The sequence below is a fragment of the Bactrocera dorsalis genome, chromosome 3 (assembly GCF_023373825.1).
Source record: "Bactrocera dorsalis isolate Fly_Bdor chromosome 3, ASM2337382v1, whole genome shotgun sequence".
Taxonomy (NCBI): Eukaryota; Metazoa; Arthropoda; class Insecta; order Diptera; family Tephritidae; genus Bactrocera; species Bactrocera dorsalis.
This window is the reverse complement of record NC_064305.1, coordinates 25,003,349-25,023,281: the sequence shown is the minus strand read 5'-3', so window position 1 is coordinate 25,023,281 and position 19,933 is coordinate 25,003,349. Positions and strand designations below refer to the sequence as shown.

Below are 19,933 nucleotides of genomic sequence, written 5' to 3'. Positions count from 1 at the left end.
GCTTTGTTGTCGACGACAAGTTTAACCAGCACAAGTCGCCGCAGCTTCCTAGACAAATGTTCGAAATTTCTGGTTTCCGCATAGCAAAAGGCTGAGAAAATATTTGCTTGCATTTTTGATGGAATTTTTAACAGAAAACTTTATAGTCGGGGGAAGTGACGCACAAACGAGCGTTGACCTGACCCTTGCCCGTCAACAGCAGCTGCTCTGTGTGTGTGTGAATTGTGTGTGTTGTGCGTGCGCCTTAAAGGAGAAGAACGGGCAACTATTAACCGCTTTAAAGTTAGAAGGGATGACCAAGGGTAGAATGTGCCATATTACTAGTTGGGGAAGACTGACCAGACGTGTTCTCGCACGCATATTAATGAGCAAGGCATTCCTTCGCATGCAAAGCTGCTGCTTCGCTTTGTCGACTGCTTCTGTCACATCGGGCATATTAATTTTCCTACACTACCATAGTAAACATAGCGTGGCATAGCTTGAAAAAGGACGTAATGTGCTCATAAACATATACAAACATATACTTGGAAGCTCTAAGCTCTCTGCTGCTTGCCATTACTGCCGCTCGGTGATCATTTCAATTATGTGTGTGTTTAAAAAGGACATTAAAGGGATATTGTTGTTTGTTGTTTGACGAGCAATGGCCGTTTACTTTACGCTTTACATATCATATTTACTACCTAATAAATATTGTTGTTGCTGTTGTTTTTGTTTTTGTCATTATGCATTATTATCGTCATTTGTTTTGTTTGTTTTTGCTTTACGCCACTATTTTACTGCTTGTTGGTGTGGTTGGTCATTGTTCCACGCAGCGCTTTGCCGCAGCATAAGCGTGTGTTAATGATTATGTGCATGGCCTTGTGGGATTTTTAACTCGCTCGCAAGCAACCGCCGCCACAGCGCTGTAAACTCAACCAACTACAACAATAAAGTGCTTCTCGTCACGTATTAAGAAAATTTTCTATGAATTTTCACTTAAGATACTAATGAATGGTCTTTGAGATTATAAATAGGTTTATGTGTGCGGGGAGCAAATCGTCTGTTTCCGGTTTGCTGGCGTTTAATTGAAAATGTCAACGGTTTCTTGACACAACGCATGCGGAAGATTATGGGAGATTGTGCTTTTGAGAATTCAATTTTATATTGGGTGATAATGTAATGACACCAAGCCAGTGCTGAGTATAAAATTTTGGTAGTCTGTTTACTTACAGCCCAATACATTTGGTTAAAGTGGTGAAATGGTTTTAAAGTTTACCTGTAAGTAAAAGAAAGATAATCGATTAGAATCGTATCCACAATCAAAAGCTTATACAAATAAATAATTATAAAAAATATTTCTTAATAACAGTAAAGAGTTTCACAATAATGTAGAAGCTTAAGAATTTTTAAATAAAGAGCTTTCACAATAATGACAGCTTTTAGAAACTGTATTTGCAGACAATAAAAAAAAATAATAGTTTTAAAGCATGCCAAATTTTGAAATGAGCTTTCACGAAACTGAAAGCTTTCAATAATTGTGTTTGTAAGAGTTTTAAAGTAATAATTTTAATTTTGTTGTGAAAATGAATTTTCACGAAAATGAAAGCTTTCAGAAATTATGTTTGTTAAAATTCTAAAGTAATAAATTTGCTATGGAAAACATCAATGTTGTCAGTTGACCTTTTACTAAAATGAAAAATTTCATAAAATGCTTTTGAGATAATACATTTACTTGAAAATTTTTCACATATTTAAATATGATATTTTGCGAACACACAGTTGTGGGTATTTTAAAGTAATACATTTATTATTGAAATTTACAAGGTTGTAAATATGAGCTTTACTCAAAAATTATGCTTCCAGAACCTGTTTTTGAAGGTATTTTATTATATGTAATACATTCATTAATAAAGCTTCCAAAAATTTTGTTTTTGCACATTTTAAAGTAATAAATTTATAATTCAAATTTACGATGTACAAAATGTGAGATTTAACGAAAATGAAAGCTTTTAGAAATTATGCTTGTGGTTATCGTTATGTAATATATTTAATATAAAAATTTCAAAGTTTGAAATATGAGCTTTCAAGAAAATGAAAGCTTCCAGAAACTGTGTGTAAAATAATACATTTGCTCTCAAAGCTTAAATAGTTTAAATGTGAGCTTTCACGAAAACGAGAGGCTTTAGAATTTTGGTTGTTGGCATCCTAAAGTTATAAATTTACTACAAAAATTAAAAAAAGTTTGAAATATGAGGTTTTACGAAAATTGTTGAAAACAGTTGTCACAAAACTGTATGTAAAATAATAAATTTACTTTGAAGTTTAAAGTGTTTGAATATTTTTTATAATCATATTCAATTTAACTATTAAAGCTTTCAGCCGTTAGAGTTACTGAAAGTTTTAAAAAGTTGTTTGTAAATATCTAGTTGACAGCAAATGCTTAAATATTAACGATGTTTTATATATCTTTTGCAGAAAAACAGCTTTCACAGTAAAACTTTTTGACATAGATGTTAAGACAACCTTACGAAGTCAGATGACAAAAATTTACAAATTTTTATTCTTCATTAATGTCAAGAAAGCTTTGAGGAGAAAGCTTGCAAAACTTTTAAATTAAAAAAGCTTTAATTTTCGAATAATATGCCCTGTAATGCTGTAGAGTGATCAACTTTACAAATGCATATAAATATTTATTGTTTGATCATTATTCTCTTCATACTACATCACTTTGAAAGCTCGAAGCTACCAGCAAAAAAATGCACGTAAAAACCCAATTAGTGCCAGTATATACCGAGATTGAGAGTTCATTGCCTGAAAATCGCTGGCGCTGGTGTATGAGCTTCACGAGCTAAACATGTCAATTCCATCTCAATACTGTTAAATTAACCAAGTGCAGAGAAGAAACAATGGGCAAAAGAGACAAAAAAGGTAGAAAAAAAAGGATATAATAAAGAGAAAAACTAAGTCGGGGGAAATATAAATAGCGTTGTTTAAACGGAGCAACCGAAAAAATAAATGAAGCTTTTGACGCTTAGTAGAAAAAGCGGAGAAAGAGGGTTACAAAACCGTAAAGCAACTAGTGAAAAACTAGAGCCAGCAAGTAGCTTTAATACCAAAAATGCTCGAAAGGAAAAACCTACCCAAGTTGTCAAAATGAGTAGAATTGAGTTGAGCCAGGTCAGGCCGCTGCAGCCAACTGGTAGGCTACTAAAATGGACATAAAAAATTGTCAGAAGCTTAAAAAAATTGTCCAAAATGGCGATAATAGTGAAAATGGCGGAAAAGAAAAATGAAGCAACAAAACACAAAAAAACATGCTGAAGCAGAAAAACATATGTGCAGGACATGTGGAAGCGCTTATTTTTCTATACAGTCTGCTTTTCGGCACATAGCATAAGCTTTCAACTAGGGCAGCATAGCTTGGTGGCACTTATAGCTACCAATACCGAACAATCAGCACATATACATTGTACTCAAAGCACATAGAGCGGCATTTAATTGACATGTGTGGTGGGCTGAGCGGTGTTCGGCCATCCACTCAGTTGCTTTATGTCCCACTATGTCAGTAGCCCACTTAAAAGCTGTGCCGTCCGACCAACGACGTCGCACATGGTGTGACTCATACCAAATTATTTCGGACGACCGCGGCCGCAGCTGCTTAGTTCGTCTGTTAGCTGAACTAATGGAGTGAGACATTTTGGTTTAAGCGCTGTTGGATGGTCGTGCACCTAACGTTGCACGGTCAGTCGCTATGTGGCCTGGAGACGACTCCTTTCATTTTAGTAAAATGGTAGTCGCGGTATGGGGACCCGACATATGAGTGCACGTGGCAATATTTTTGTGTAGGTCTTTTACTTGCAACTCAAACATATTTACTCTCTGGTAATCCCTTCTAAAAGTCTCCTCAATGCACCTTTCACAATTAATTGCTGCTAATGATGATTTTGTTTTGTCCGAGCGAAAAGAACTTAGTGCAAAGAAAAGTTCATGCATTTGTACTCGAAGTAAGACCAGATTAAAGTTGCGCTTAAATTTAAATGTTTACTCGATTTTATTTAGAAAAGCCTCAGACCGCATTAACATAGAATATTTCTAGGGCTAGATTAAAACATTACGTAGTAAATGTAAATTACATAAATTCAGAAAGACTTTTTATATTCGTAAATGCTTTCAGTAAATGTGAAACTTTGCGAATTAAGCTTCTTATTGCTTCAAAAATATATTTCACCAAGTTCTCCACAGTGCAAGCTTAGTGTATAAAACTTGTGCTACTGAGAATTAAAATCAAAATCAAAGCTTGCTAAAAACTTCATAAAAATAAAAAGTTTCGCTTTATTTTCAAACTTACTTAGCAAGATTTCGTATAATAGACTCAGAGAGGACTTGGGATGTATAGTCTTAAGGAGAAATAGAAAAGTTTTGTATTCGTAAAAGCTTTCACTAAATATGAAATTTTTGAAATAAACTTTTATTGCTTCGAAAATAGATTACACAAAGTTTTCCACAATGAAAGCTTAGCCTATAAACTGTTTGCTACCTCAGTTTTTTTGCTCAGAGTTCAAATAAAAACAAAGATTTTGCCTAAAGTTACGCAAGAATCAAAAGCTTCGATTTCCTTGAAAAACTACTAAGCAAGAGATTCTTTTTGAGTAATGCTACGAAAATAAGCTTTTATCCTTCGTAAAGTACTTTTTATAGGTATGAAGTTGAAAGCTTAATTGATTTCTATAATACTGGATTGTTTGACATTAGATTTTGCGATAAGCTTTACTGAAGCTTGAGGTTTTCTAAATAATTTAAGGTTTTTTACTGATATGGTTTATATGCATACCAAATTTTAGAGCTTTCGTTAAAATTTTTCATTACCGCTAACTTAAAAATTCGTGGCTTTAGATCCTTAATATGAGCTTTTTAAAAATTCTAAAGCAGTTTTCATTAATCATAGGTGCTTAGTAACTATTTATTTTCACATGAGGCTTTCATAAGTTCAGTGCAAACTGTGAATTTTCGATAAAAACGTAGGCTTTCGTAGCTTCGTCTTTCGTCGTCTTTCGTCTCAATTATTAGTTATTGAATAAGAAGATATCCTTGCTTTCTTCTTAAAAATATTACATATTTTTTCAAGTAACATTTACCGTGGTTTAACTCATACCTTGAGAACAGTAATAGTTGTTTGCTATGAGTTTTTATAAGGATTTTAAAAATTTTGGCTTAGCGAGACACATTAAATATAACCGGGCATAATGAGCTTTCACAAATTTAATAAAAGCTTTGTTTAGAGTGCTAAGAGTTTCGCTTAGAAAGGAGCTTTCATAAAATCTATTATTTTCTTACTAATTTTTAGCCAAACGGCATAACTATTAGCACTTAGGGAATATCCTGAGGCACATAGTTCGTTTCTGTGCATTTCCAGTAGCCGTAAGCTTCGCTATTCCTCCATCATGTAATTCACCATAAATAAAGTTATTAGCAAATTTATTTCAAATCCGCCTTGCGGCCACTGATTTTTATTTAAATTTCATTTAATTTTGCTTAAGTATTTCAACGACAATCGGCGCTTGCGGCGCACAGCACACCCACTACGGGCAGCATAAAAAAGCCCAGCTGGCATCATCAAATTTCAAATATCTTAGCCAACGGCAAGGCAACATTTCATGGCATTTGAGCTGCGCGTCGACGCCGCTGCCTTGCCGCTAGGGACTTGAGCTTTTGTGCGGAGCAAGTGGATACATGTAAGTGGGTATGTGTGTGTGTGTGTGTAAGTACGTTGGTGTGCGCTGAGCTTGGCGTTTCGGTGTCCTTTCGCTTGTCACTTGGCATTTTTTGCATTTTCTTGTGTGCACATTGTGAAGGCAATTTAATCCTACCACTGCCATAAATCACTAAATACACAGGCAGCAGCGCGTTGCGTGTGTACGTGTGAGAGTAGGTGTGTGTGCGTTTAGCAAATGAAATATTTAAAGCGACACATTTATGCGCACTCATATATGCATAACATACTATATATGTATTTACATATATGTATATGAGTGTGTGTGCCACATGCAGCGGGCAGCGTCAAATTCCCACACGCACCACATCAAATTGAACTAAATATCCTTTTTTGCCCTCAATTGAAATTCCCCAATGGCATTTAGTAGGCAAACACAGCCGACATATTCGCACATTTGCATATGGAGGTATGCATGTATGTGTATAGCTGCTCCGACACATGCCAAAGCGTTTATATAAGAATTCATGTATATATGAGTATATATATAATTGCATATGTGTATATATGTGTGTATACGTGTACTGTGTGAAGTTGCCTTGAAAAATCTAAAAACGATTGTGATGTATGCGAAGGCATTTGTTCGCTAGGAGCGGACTAATGTGGGTTACACATACATACTAACATACAAACACACAATTATTAACACACGTACACACAAAGAAACATTTATCTGAATGCAAATATTAGTTTATAAATGTGTTTGTTCGCCAAAGAGTTCAAAATTTCACTCCTCTACTCGGCGGCTGCCACATCGCCTCGCAATTTAATGCTAGAAGAAATTTAAATATTGAAAGGATACTTGTTATCGCATCAATTTCGACAGCAACGGCAAGGATAATATGCTAAGCTGAAGGTAATTTTTCTCTTGCAGTCCCTCAGGGATAAAGCCACCAAAGATCCAAAGATTACACAAAGAAACTGAGGTGGAAACAATGTGTGGCAGACAAAATGCAAAAACAACAAAAATATAAACGAATATTTAAAAAAAGTGAAAATCAAATGAGAAAACGTGAAAAGTAAGAAATTGGAGGAAAATATTCATTCTGATAAGGGATTTACTACTGTCAACTGGCAATCAAAGGATTTGCGTATGGATATGCAGTCAGTTGAGAGGTAGGCGCGCACACAGCCACACGTATAGTTACATATATGTATGAGTGTATGCACATAAATGCGGAAAATTGTATTCGGTTAGGCAAATTTTCTTAAAGCTAAATCAAATAAAGTAACTTTTTGAAAATTTCGTGGAAAAGTTTTTGTTTTGATAATTTTCCTATCGTGAGAGAAAGGTAAAAGAAATTTATTGCATTGAAAATAAATTATAAAAGAGTGACTAAATTTAATTTTTTTAATTATTAATTATTAATTTTTTATATTTTAATTTTTATAATTTATTTATTAACTAACTATTTTTAGTTTTTCATGTGAAGCAAATTTTTGTTGAAAAAAAATCGGAAAAAAATAATATATTAATAACTAACTATTTCGATATTTTTAATTTACCTTCAAGCCAGATTGAAGCCATTAAGTTAGTAAAAAAAATTTTGATCACAAAAAATCGCATTAATCCCTGCCATTGTGTCGTGTTGTCCTTCAAAGACATCTCTAAGTTGAAAAACGACAGGTAACGGAACAAAAGCACCAGAGCAATTAAAAAAATTGCGCCACAATTGCAAACATGAAAGGTGGAGCTTGGTTGCGGCGGGAGAACTGCAGGCGGTAACTGTATACGAAAAAATGCCCCCAATGTCTTCTGCAGTTTGCGCTTATGCTTTGCACACACTTCTGTCATCTCTTTCACGTGACATGGTAAAGATACGCCAATATGACAAACTCTTTTATGAGGCGTCTGTGTGGCTGCATATTTTTAAAGTAAACACCTTTTATGTGTTTTTTTGTTATTTTTATAATTTTTTTCCGCATCAACTTTGTTCTTGTTTTGCAGTTGTTAAGCATTATTTTGTTGTTGTAATTAATTTGCTAAGCGCCAGCGCCAAAAACCATTTTCATTAAACATAATGACAAATTTCACACACACACACACTCACATATACACAGAGCGAGAGGGAGAGTAAGGCCAAAGTAGAACTACAAATTTGTTAGAGCACTTTGCTAATATGCCAGCAAGTGCATTGGCTTTTTAAGCTTGTAGTTGTTGGGTTGATTTTTTATGTTCCTCTTTTCTGTGTGCAACAACACTGCAGCTTTTGTCATTAGGTATTTTTATGCGGCTAATTAAAAAGTTGAGCTCTTCTACTCGGCTCTGCTTTATGCGCTCGTTTATGCTCTACCTTCGCCCGTTTACCAACCCATCCTTCGCCTTATGGTACACACCCGATACGAGCGCTTTATCTATGCTCAACGACTTTTGAGGCGACTCTGTCCTCGGCGCCGATTTCTAGGAGTATGGTGGTCGCTTTCGAAGCATTTTAAGCACGAGAGCGCAAGGGAAAAATGCAAAAATTTTTATTTTTTATATTAATATGCAAAGGAACTACCCTTTATGCAGAAGTTATTAACAAAACAAAGTGATTCTAATACTCTTTAACACGCTGTGTTGTAAAGCTTGTGGACAAGGTAAATGAGTGAGAGAGAAAGAAAGAAAAAGAGTGTAAACGCGCGAAACGCTTAATTCACCGACTTCGTCGTTGCAAGGCAACTTTTTTGCTTGTCTATTGCATTTTTTAAATGACTGCAACATTTAATTTTTTCCAATTATTTTACTATGCGCGCAATTATTTTAATAATAATCCTTTGCATTCCTTCTGTTACTCGCACTCTTTAAGGCCATTAGCGCCAGCGAGAGCTTAGCGCTTTTTACAACCATTTGCCATATGTTTTGGCGCTTTTATCCTTGTCCAGTGTTGCCATGGATTGTGTAGCAATTATGTTGTAGCTTGTTGCTTGACGGCTAATAACGGGAATGTGGCATTGTCAAGCTTACCAACGAAAGAAATATGCAAGTTAAAAGGAGGATTACAATATTTTTTTATTTTATTTTATAAAAGCTTTATAATACTAAGTAGTCTTAAGTTCGCATCAAGTTAAAAAATAAAAAGAAATTATAATAAAATAAAAAGGAAAAATCTCCTGCACAAATACAAATGCTCTTTTTATGTTTTGCAGATAATATTATAGTTAATACTATATGAAAAAATTCTAAGCGTAATCTGTAATTTGTGCGTTTCTTCCCTGCATATTTCGCATTCAGCTCTTTGGCTTTGTTTTTGCAAGAATTTTCTGCAAAGTTTCATATCGCTCATTTTGTTGGACAGGTGACAACAAAAGCAGAGTGAAGAGAAATTTAAAAAAAAAAGGGGAATATTGAAAGCTGTACTAGCTTCTTTAAACAAAACAACGAAAGCTGAAGCTTAAACTACAGTTTATTAGCAAATAATTTGCAGTCAATGGTTTTTGAATGAAAAGCTGCCCTAAATAGCGGAAAAATATCATAACATAACACCGGTAAACTAATGCAATGATATTTTATTGGTATCACTTTCATATGAGCTTTCACGTTTAGAAATTAATTATTTGTTGTTAATATTTTTAAGTAGAATGGAAGCTTTAATTTTTGGTAAGTTAAATTATTGAAAATAAAAAATTTCAAAACGATTTGTTTAAAAGAATATATGAACTTTAAAAGGGTTTTTTTTTGGAATTTTGTTTAAATTATTATTTAAGTGTAAGCCTGAATGAACGCCACACATATCAATAATTTGTAAGTGAAAGCCCTGGTGAAAGCTATATGAGCTTTAATTTTATTTTCGCGTATAAGCCCTTTCATATAAGTTTTCACTACTGCAAAATAACATATTATTTTTTATAAATATATATTCTATATTTATGCATAATGAAAGCAACAAACTTCAATATTGCTTAACTGATAGTTCTGGTGAAAGTCTGCATATAAGCTTCATTTTAAAAAGCACGAAGCTGTAAACATTATTGGTATTGTGTAATTTTATATGAGAATTCACTACTACAAAATAACCCATAATTTTTTTAAACATATTCAATTATACAAATTTTAATAATATGAATTTTTAATTTTGGCAAAGTAAATTATTAGTGAAAACATTCATAAAGCAAATTATTTGGAATAATCATTTACTATAATAACTATCTCTTTCCATTTTGTTCAAATGAAATCTTGGAAAGAGGGCAACAGAAAACAATATTTTCTTAATGAAAGCTCTGGTGAAAGGTATCTAAATTTAGATCTTTTTTGCATATAAATGTCATTAAAAAATCGTTCAAACTTTTCAAAAACTATTTAGCTAAAATATAAATATTTTAATAAACAAAGATTGAAACCCCAGCTTGTTTCGTATATTCAGAATGTTTTAAGTTTTTTAGAGTACCTACAAATATCCAGCTAATTATCGGTGTATAATTTAAGCTTTAATAATACTATACTCGTACAATTCCTGTAAAAGCTTTAAGGGCGCTGAGTTTCAAATTTGTATTAATAAATTATATAACAAAAATAAAGTCATGCTAGTTCAAGCTTTTTTCAATTGAATTGTAATCATTAAAATTATGGAAAATTTTTAAAGCACGGAAAATATGAAATCAGCGTGAAAGGTTCAAGCGGTTTATGATGCTTTTACACTTTTGTGTCGAATTAAATGCTTTAAAATACATATCATAAACTGTAAAAGCATAGCGGTAAGAAAAATAAAATAATAATACTAATAACGAAATGCCTACAAACGCAACAACAATCAATAAGAAATTAAATTTTAATCCACTTATTCTAAAACAAATTTTTCTTTAGGTTTTGACACCTCAAAGCTCATATGTCATGCTGTCAACGCTTATTTAAACTTCAGCCATAAATAATCTCATTAAAAGTTGAGGTGTGTGGTAAGAAATTTTTCAAGAAAAATAAAAGAAATAAATATTTTAAATTTGGCAAGTGAGAAATGGCAAAAGTTCGAATAAACAAAGCAGAAAAAAGGAAACTAAATTTAAGGTGCGAAATAATAAAACGGTGAAAAGAAAAAAATTAAATCCGAAATAAGAAACAGTAAATTTCGTAAAAAAATGCTTGAGTAATTTTTCTGCTTCGGATGATGAGAAATTCGCACGATTCGCGCAGCAGCTGCCGAGGTACGAGTGCGAAAGACTCCTCTCCACCAATTGTTGCAAAGAAATTTATGCTTTAATATATTTCCACGCTTTTTTTTGTTTTTGTTTGGGCGGCATAAATCATTCACAGCTTCGATACACAAAACGAATTGATTTGCTGTGGCTTCGTGGCTTTTTGTTCTTGTTTTTTTACACTTTATACTTTTTTGATATGTTTTGAGTAATCGATGCTGTGTGAACGCAGCGCAGAAGACAAATAAGTCAAATCGGATGCGATTTGCAGAAAAATTCTATTATATAGCTTGGAGTAACTTTGTGGCGGTTATTTGACGAGCTTCTGCTCTGCTAGTGAAATGGTTATGAGATTGTGTTAGTCTCACTTTGTTTTGCTTGAGTTTTTAACGGTATATATGGATTTTTAGCTATTCTTTTAGGGAGTTTAAGCAGTTATATATATTTTCTCATTTAGAAGTGGGTTTTGTATTTTATTAAGACTGTGTACGCTGATAGCTGTGGCGAATCTTCAATAATATGAAAGCCAAATAATCGAAAAATTTTTAACGGATTTTTAACTATTTAACTATATAGTACAGTCAGCTGTATGAGTTACTGAACTGAGCAAATTAAAACAGAAGAGAAAACTTTAACTTTAATGATACCGAAGCTGGAATACCCTTTACAAATATAAAAGATTCCACAAAGAACTTGATTTTGATCTGTATAACGATCCGATCTGAACAATTCCATATAAGGTTATATCGTTGTCTTAGACAATACTTAATTCGTGCAGATATCTCGATAAATGTGTTCCTTACAAGCATTTGGTTCGGATCGCTCAGTTTGTATGACAGCTATATGCTATAGTGGTCCGATATCGGTGGTTCCGACAAATGAGAAGCTTTTTGAGGCGAAAAGGACGTGTGCAAAATTTCAGATTGATAACTAAGGGACTAAACAAACAAACAAAAGTGAGAAACAGAACCCTATATGAGGTTAACTACATTATGAGTTTGTGGAGAGTGTATATATTTTAGACTAGTATAGTCTAGTAGGCTAACGAGCCACGCATAGACCAGTTTTGGTTCTTTGCGATTCCAGTTGGAGTTTCGTTACGAAGCATCTGAGGAGTAGTAATCATCCAGGATGCCAGTGGTTGATGTGAATTTGAACAGAATCTGTGGAGAGTACATAATTAAATAATAATGCTTATTCTCGACCGTAATGACAGTTTTAGAAATTTTAAACATACTAAAATCTTTTATTTTTGACTACAAATGCCAAGTAGATATCGAGAACGACGCTGCGTTTACCATAATTGGGTTTATACAGATTCAACTCACTTTTATATTCCTAAATCAGCATACCCTTAGGTTATCTTCAACTACTGAGTTTAACGCTCTCTCACTGAGTAATCAGTATCATGCTTAACCTGCCAGGAAACACCGATGTATTTTGGTGACTCCCATGCCTAGGTTAAATATTTATTTTTTGGTCCTGATTTTAAACTATGTTAATTTAGCTGAACCAGCTAGATTTGGAAATCTTAAGCATAATAAGTTAAATTCGTCTCAAATTCATGAAAGAAAGAATTTTTGAAAGAAAAAGTTTATTTTTGGGAAACTCAAAAAACTGCGAATGCTATTTACATAAAGCTAAAAAAATGAGAGAGAGGCTTAAGACTTTTGACGAGATATCATATTGCCTGGCTGTTGTTCCGTTATAATATAAGCTAGGTAACATAGTTTTGACTACGTAAGTGCCTAAAACTTTGTTAAATTGTATACTTATACATGGATCTTTATCACCCAGACAGTTTTTGATCGTCACTATTCTAGTAAAATATCCATAATTTATTCCGTTACCTTTATATGGCTTTTGTATAGACCGTCTCACAATTAAAATCAGCTGGTGAGCTTTGATTGGTGGTATATATAAATAGCAAATCCCCACAGTATATAATCTCATTATAGCAAACAATAGTATATGCTTATACGTTGCCGGAATAGCGCATACAATCATACTTGTATATAAACACAGCTGCGGAAAGTAGGGTTAATAGACTAAGTGGAAGGGCCAAGTAGTACTATTTCCAACGGAAAAAATAACGCTTATATTTGTGCTAGAGGTTGGAATTTCTTAACTATAAACAAGTAGGAAGCACTAAAATACACACACATGCACAAGTGGAGCACATAGAAGCCATGCATGTGTAGCGCAGAGGGTAGCAACCCCGCCAAGCTTAGCGTGGCACTTAAGGGGCTTCGCGAAATTGTGTGGCATGCGCTACGCAACCAAAAGATCGCAAACGCTTACGCACCAAATGCGCTTAAGCTGCTTGTACGTACTAGATATGTATACATATATATATATGAATATACATGTGTTTGTGTAATAATCGCATGTAAGTATGCATGAGCGTATATATGTAGTTCAGGAAGCAGCACAAGGGCTTCCACAAATCGAGGCATGCCACAGTAAAGCGGCAAACATGCAACCAATTGAGGTGACGATATGTATGTGCCGCACTACAGCGGTGACTAAAACGGTAAGCAGTGGTAAGAAGTAGGCGGCATAGAGGGCTATTTACACAAGTATTTATTTGTATTTACAACAGCACATATTTATCGATTTGCGAATCGCATACCGAACCCAATGGTAGGGCACTCTCATAGCAATTGCTTGCTTCGTACACACACTTATGGCAGGCAGTGTAGCCATAGCAGAACTAAGTGCCATTAACAGATCGAAGAGATCGGTCACCATTGAGTTATACAAAAGAGATACGTGACTTTTTGCGGTTTGTGCGGATTTTTCGTGTGAATGATTCGGAAAAGGGACACTTACATTAGTTGGGCAAAACGCACACACACATATATATATACATATGTATATGTTTGTACATGCTCAGAGTCGTTGCCGAGTTTATGCAAGCATCTTTAAGGAGCTTTGCTATCAATGAACTCGTGAGGAAATATGCGCACACATACATACATACATATATACTAGGCACTCGTATTTCGTTTTGTATGTATGCATTTATGTGTTGGTGTGGCAGCAAATCATCAGTGTGGCACGTTTTCGTAGTGTCGGCAGGCGGTGTTGTCGGAGCGCTGGCAACGGCATTTCGCTTGATGAAAGGATATTTGTGCGGAAACGACAATGTGTGTGTATATAAATAGTAGTAATATTGTTGTGACCTTGAATGAGTAGTATTGTTGTTGTTGCTTTTATTTTTTCTTTAATACTGCACAACTTTGATTTGTTTGTGCACACTCAGGCTGAAATGTTTGTCAACAAAGATGCGTTGATAACTCCAAAGTACTGAGAAATTGTTTGGGGAATATAGGGTTGCCAGAGTATAAAATAGGTGCACAATTAAGTGAATAAACAAGGGTTTGGAAACAGTATAGAACATATTTTTTTGACTAAAATTAAACGAAATGTCACAAACATTTATACAACAACAAAAATAACGTACAGCTTACGGCAATATTTAACAAAAAATTATATAATGGTGTTGCCAACTTTGTAAAATATCAAAGATGTTAATTGAAAATAAAATAAATGTAATAATATACTAGTCTAAATGTGTAAACGAATTTGAAAGTAAAAAAAGGAAAACAGGGTTGCCAACTTTTGAAAAATTATAAAAATGACAATTGAAATTGTTTATTTCATTTAATTAGTTGTCAATGATACTATATAAATGAACCTGAGAGTTGAAAAATAATATAGCGTTGCCACACTTTTGAAAAATTATAAGCTCATTTGAGTAAATATCAAAGAAGTTACTTTTAAATAAAATAACCGTTATAATAATAAGTTAGTGGGTCTGCATAAACGAACTTTAAGGTCAAAAATTTAATCAAAGTTGCCACCATTTTGAAAATTATGAGATTATTTAATTAAACATATAAACATGTTTACAAAATCTGAAACATGGCATATGATTTTTTTTATATTTTATTGCTGTGTTGCCACACTTTTCAGAAATTTTAAAAATTAAACAGCGCTCGGTAGTGTGTTATTGAAAATTTCCATGCTTGAGAATTTATATAGTTACCTACTTTAATACAATTTTTGTATGACATATCAAGGGCAGGTCACCAATATTATATCTATACGAAGCACCACGTTTTAAGAGCCTTTCTCTTATTATCGACTTTCCAGACCACTATTTCGAGTTTGATCCGAAATTTTGTGGTGTTTAGGACCGAGAAATTATTCGAATCATAAGCTCTGTGCTTGTGAATTTAATGTTGAACATTTACATGATCAATAAAATTGACTTTTTGAGTAAGGTGTTAAGGAAACTCTGAGCTTAAATTGATACATTATTAAACCTTTGAGCCTCTTAGTCAAGCTACAAAAAAAAAGAGTGTAAAATTTTTCTAAGCAAAAAGGAGTTGATTTTAGGGCGAGTTAGATAAGGCATTTCGTATTGTAAACTCTATGTTTGTGAATTTAATGGTTAATGCTAAAATAAGTAATAGAATCGTCTTTCTTTATAAATTTTTGTGACTTGCAAAATGTTTAAAAACATTTTTTGTAATTTTTTAAGTCTGCCAGCAACCTTCAAAATTTTGGAACATATTTTCAAATTAAAATTCATAATATTCAGACTTGGCATGTTACAAACGCTAATTTATCATAATTATATACTTGTTTGTTGCTTGTCCTATTGCTGTACTGAAAATTATAATTTATTTTTGAAACTAGCACATATTTGCTTGAACGAACACCCACGAAAGCGCGCCAAAATATGACAAATCTACAGCTGTCATAAGTTTTAAAATAAACACATACGAAAGAAAATTGCCAAATAATTAAAACATAAAATAGCGAGTGACCGAAAAACACAGCTGCAACTCATCAAGCATTCGCGGACCTTTTGTACTCGAACAGGAAGCCACCGTGCACCAACATACAATGCGCTGGTTTCATGTGCTTGCCTACGGACAGTCGAGCACTTAGACAGTGTTCAAGCGCTCATGCGATGCAGGGAGGCGCAATCCATTTCGGGACGAGCAGGCGCGTCGAGTAAATGACAGCGCACGTCAGCGACGGCAATGGACAGATGGACGATGTGAAATATGAAATTTACTGTTGGCATAAAGCAGTGACGGAAATTTACCGACATATGTATATAATATCTCCTTATATACATACACATATATATAATATATGATACAATGAATAAATATATATTTTTAAATATGTAAGCATTTTTTTCACAGAAAACTTGTAATGAGTTCCCGCACTAAAATAAAGTCAGCAGTGACCAATCAAAAGAACTATTGATTTAAAGTTAGGAAATAAATTTTGGATGTAATGTTGAAGCAATAGTAATTTTTGTAATAACATTAAAAAAATGTTAATTATAAAGAAACTATTTTTTTTTTTTTTTGTATTAAGAGCAGTTTTGCAATTTAATTTCACAGTCTGCCAAAAAATATACACACAAAATTTATTTAGAAAATTCGAACTCATGGATTAATATATTATAGCGATATGAAGTATAGCTTTTGTTTTAGAGTTTCGAAAGTTCTAGTTTGTCATATATGCCAACGGTATTTGAAATCCAATTTAACTGAACCCATTTTTTATACCAGTTTTCGAAATAGTAGAAGTATAGGAATGCAAAAACGAAGCCGATAACCATGATTTCAATACTTTTTTTTAAATTTGACAGCGTTATATCGAAAAATATCATATACTTAAGCATGTTAGTCAAATAATAAACAAGTTCAGAACTCATTAAGAATCAAAACATTTGGCACAATATTATAAGGTTCTTTGCAATTAACCTAAAATTTTGTTATAAAAAAATACACTAGAAAAAAATTGTGTACATAAAAATTACAATGACTTAAATTTTTTGGCGCGAAACACAGACGAAATCACACGAACAGACCTTCAAACGATACATTAAAATGAAACAAAGAAACAGAAAAAATATCAAAAATAGTGAGAAATTAAAACAGTTTTCGATTGCGCCAAAAATTTCTGTGCTGAAAGCTCAAATAAACAACAACCACATGAGCGTATGCATTTATATGGAGGGACGCAAAATAAATTTATGAAAAATCTGAAATAACTTTTTGATGTGCCGTTAGTGTGCGATGGCAAAATATTTGCATTAACAACGTCGATTTCATAAAAAGAAATACAAGATGACTGTATTTAATTTAGTTGACGTCATATTTTCGTTGCACTTTGTGGCACGCTGGCGGTTGCGCTGAATTAATAATGAAAACTTGTGAAAATAAATGTGCAAAGGAGGTACTAAACAGGGTGGCAAGCCAAAAAAAAACATACAAATGTGTATTTACATTTTTTTAAATTTTAAATAACTGAACTCGGAGTTGAAAATACAGGGTAGGCCATTTAAAGTTGACCCATTTGTTTCTAAAAAAAAAGAACAAAAGAAAACAATGTTTTTTGTTCATTTCAAAAATAATTTATTTTGGTCCAAGGGGATTTATTTTAGCTAATATTTAAAAATTAGATCGCGTAAATGGGCACCTTTAGCTTTGACAGCTAAATGCACTCTTTTTTCGACATTTTCCATGACTTTGGCCAATGTTTCGGATGATATGGCGGCTGTTTCACGTCGAATGTTGGCTTTCAGTTGAGCTAAGGTCTTTGGCTTATTAGCGTATACCTTGGATTTCAAATAACCCCACAAATAAAAGTCTGGTGGCGTCAAATCTGGTGATCTCGGTGGCCAGTCAACATCACCATTTTTCGATATCAATCGCCCGGGGAAAAATGGTCGCAATAAATTGATTGTTGGTCGAGCTGTATGGCATGTAGCCCCGTCCTGTTGAAACCAGAAGTTATCCATGTCATTTTCGCGAATAATGGGTATCACAAAATCCGTTATCATGGCTCGATAACGCTCACCATTGACTGTTGTCGTGGCTCCATCATCGTCTTCGAAAAAATACGGTCCGATGATCATATTCGCGCAAACACCGCACCAAACTGTTACTTTTTGGTCGTAAAGAGGCTGTTCTTCAATTAATTGAGGATTTTCGGTGGCATAAAATCGGCAATTTTGCTTGTTTACGCCTCCATTCAACGAGAAATGTGCCTCGTCTGACATGATGAGTTTTCGCCAAAAGTCAAGTTCGTTTTCAGCCATTTCGATGGCCCATTTGCCAAAATTAAGGCGTCGCGGATAATCAGCTGGGTTTAGTTTTTGTGCCATTTGAATTTTATATGGAAACATCTTCAAATCGTTATGAATTATGCGTCGGAGAGTGGTGCGAGAGATGTCTAATTCCTGAGAGCGGCGATAACTCGATGTCGATGGAGTCTCCTCAATACTGGCTCGTACAGCTTCGATATTTTCATCAGAACGTCTTGTGCGTTGTCTGGATGCATGACTGGCATTACTGAGATTACCGGTGTTCACAAATTTTGCGTATAAAGACTTAATTGTGTTCTTAACTGGAGCACTTTTCACTTTATTTTTTTTGCGAAACGCACGTTCAGTTAACACAATTGAAAAGTTATTTTGAATATAAAGCTGAACAATTTCAGCGCGTTCTTTTGGAGTGTACTGTTCCATGGTATAAATTGTCTTCGAATGACGCTTCTAACGCGGTATGACATTAGCCGATTTGTCAGCGCTGTTAAAAGTTACAGCGTTGCCAGATGGGTCAACTTTAAATGGCCTACCCTGTATATTCCTCTAATATTTTCGAAAACAATTTAAAATATTTTTCAAAGGTATTGAACATTGAGATTTCAAATATTTTTTGTTGTTAATCTATCCACAACTTTTCTTTTAAAAATATTTTCTAAATTGTTTTCGAAAATATTAGAAGAATTAATTTTCAATAACGAGTTCAGTTTTTTTTTAATTTTACAAATAAAAAAAAAATTTAATTATTTTCGACATACATATTTTTAAAACTGGCTCTTTTAAGACTCTTTTTAACATTATATTCGAATTTTTTTTAAAACCTTTTTTTGTTAATTTTTTCAAAATTTTTTTTTTCGAAAATATTAATAACAAAAAATATTTGGAATCTCAATGTTCAATTCGCTTTAAAGATTAAAACAAAAATTGTTTGAAATTATAATATTATATTGTCGACACACTTTTAAAAATCATTTTCAAAACTAAAAAAAAATTTGTCCAATATCAATGTTCATTGACTTTAATTTTTTGTTTTTTAATTATTTTAGAAATCCTTTTAAATTCTATTTTCTTAATTTTTTAAAAAATATTTTCAAAACTTTTTTTGAAAACTTAGTGTTCAGTTCGTTTTAAAGAGATTTTCATTTTTTTTTCTTTCGAAAATATTAGAATAAAATACTTTCAATTCAATTTGTTTCAAATTACAAAAAAAAAGAAAACAAAAACAGAAAAATGATTTTTGAAATATTTTCTAAACCAATTTTTAGTTTTTATAAAATGTTTTCAACTTTTTTTTTCGAAAATTGAAAGAAAATAGTCTCAGTGTTAAATTTGTTTAGTATTTTCAACAAAAAAGTTTTGGAAATATTTTGTAAAAAAAAATATTGTAAATTCTGAAAATATTATGGAAATAAATTCTAAATCGTTTGTAGTTGTTTTTTACTATGGAGAAAAAACCAGAAAGTTGTATAAATAAATATTCGAAGTTGCCAATAAAAGGCAGAGACGACATTAATTCTCTAAAGAATACATTTCATTAAATTTGCGCAACAAAAATATGGCGATGCCAAAATTTTAACGCAACGCCTGCCAACGTCATTCATTAATGAGCAATGAAAGGCGGGCGAGAAGTAGAGAGCAGCCGAGCCAATGAAGTGCGCCAACTAAAAGCGCCGCGAAGACGTCAACACGCGAGCAGATGCTTTGCACTTCAAAGATGCGCATTATGTTGCAAGGAGAGCGCAGACGAAAAGTAAAACGACAATCTTCCAAGCAAAACACAAAACACAAGCTAAAAATAAGTTTAGGCGCATGACAAACAGAAAAAAAACAATAGACACAATAATATAGGCTAAAAAGTCGCTAAGGGAACTCGTGAAGATGCACTGGTTGGTCTCCCGCGAAATTCCGCGCTATAGAAGACAAGTATTTTACAA

The 19,933-nt window shown here is 33.2% G+C and overlaps 1 protein-coding gene across 31 annotated transcripts in view; it reads right to left on the bottom strand.

Moving 5' to 3' along the window:
- Positions 1-19,933, bottom strand: part of LOC105228702 (ice-structuring glycoprotein) — a 558,714-nt gene that overhangs the window by 95,190 nt on the left and 443,591 nt on the right. For 10 of the 31 annotated variants that reach the window (XM_049452408.1, XM_049452407.1, XM_049452404.1 and 7 more), the window contains one exon: positions 1,210-1,255. The exons of the other annotated variants lie outside the window; for them this stretch is intronic. In XM_049452408.1, the coding sequence (XP_049308365.1) occupies positions 1,210-1,221 (12 nt within the window). In that variant the 5' untranslated portion in view covers positions 1,222-1,255. The remainder of the gene's footprint in view (positions 1-1,209; positions 1,256-19,933) is intronic. 31 annotated transcript variants of the gene reach the window in all.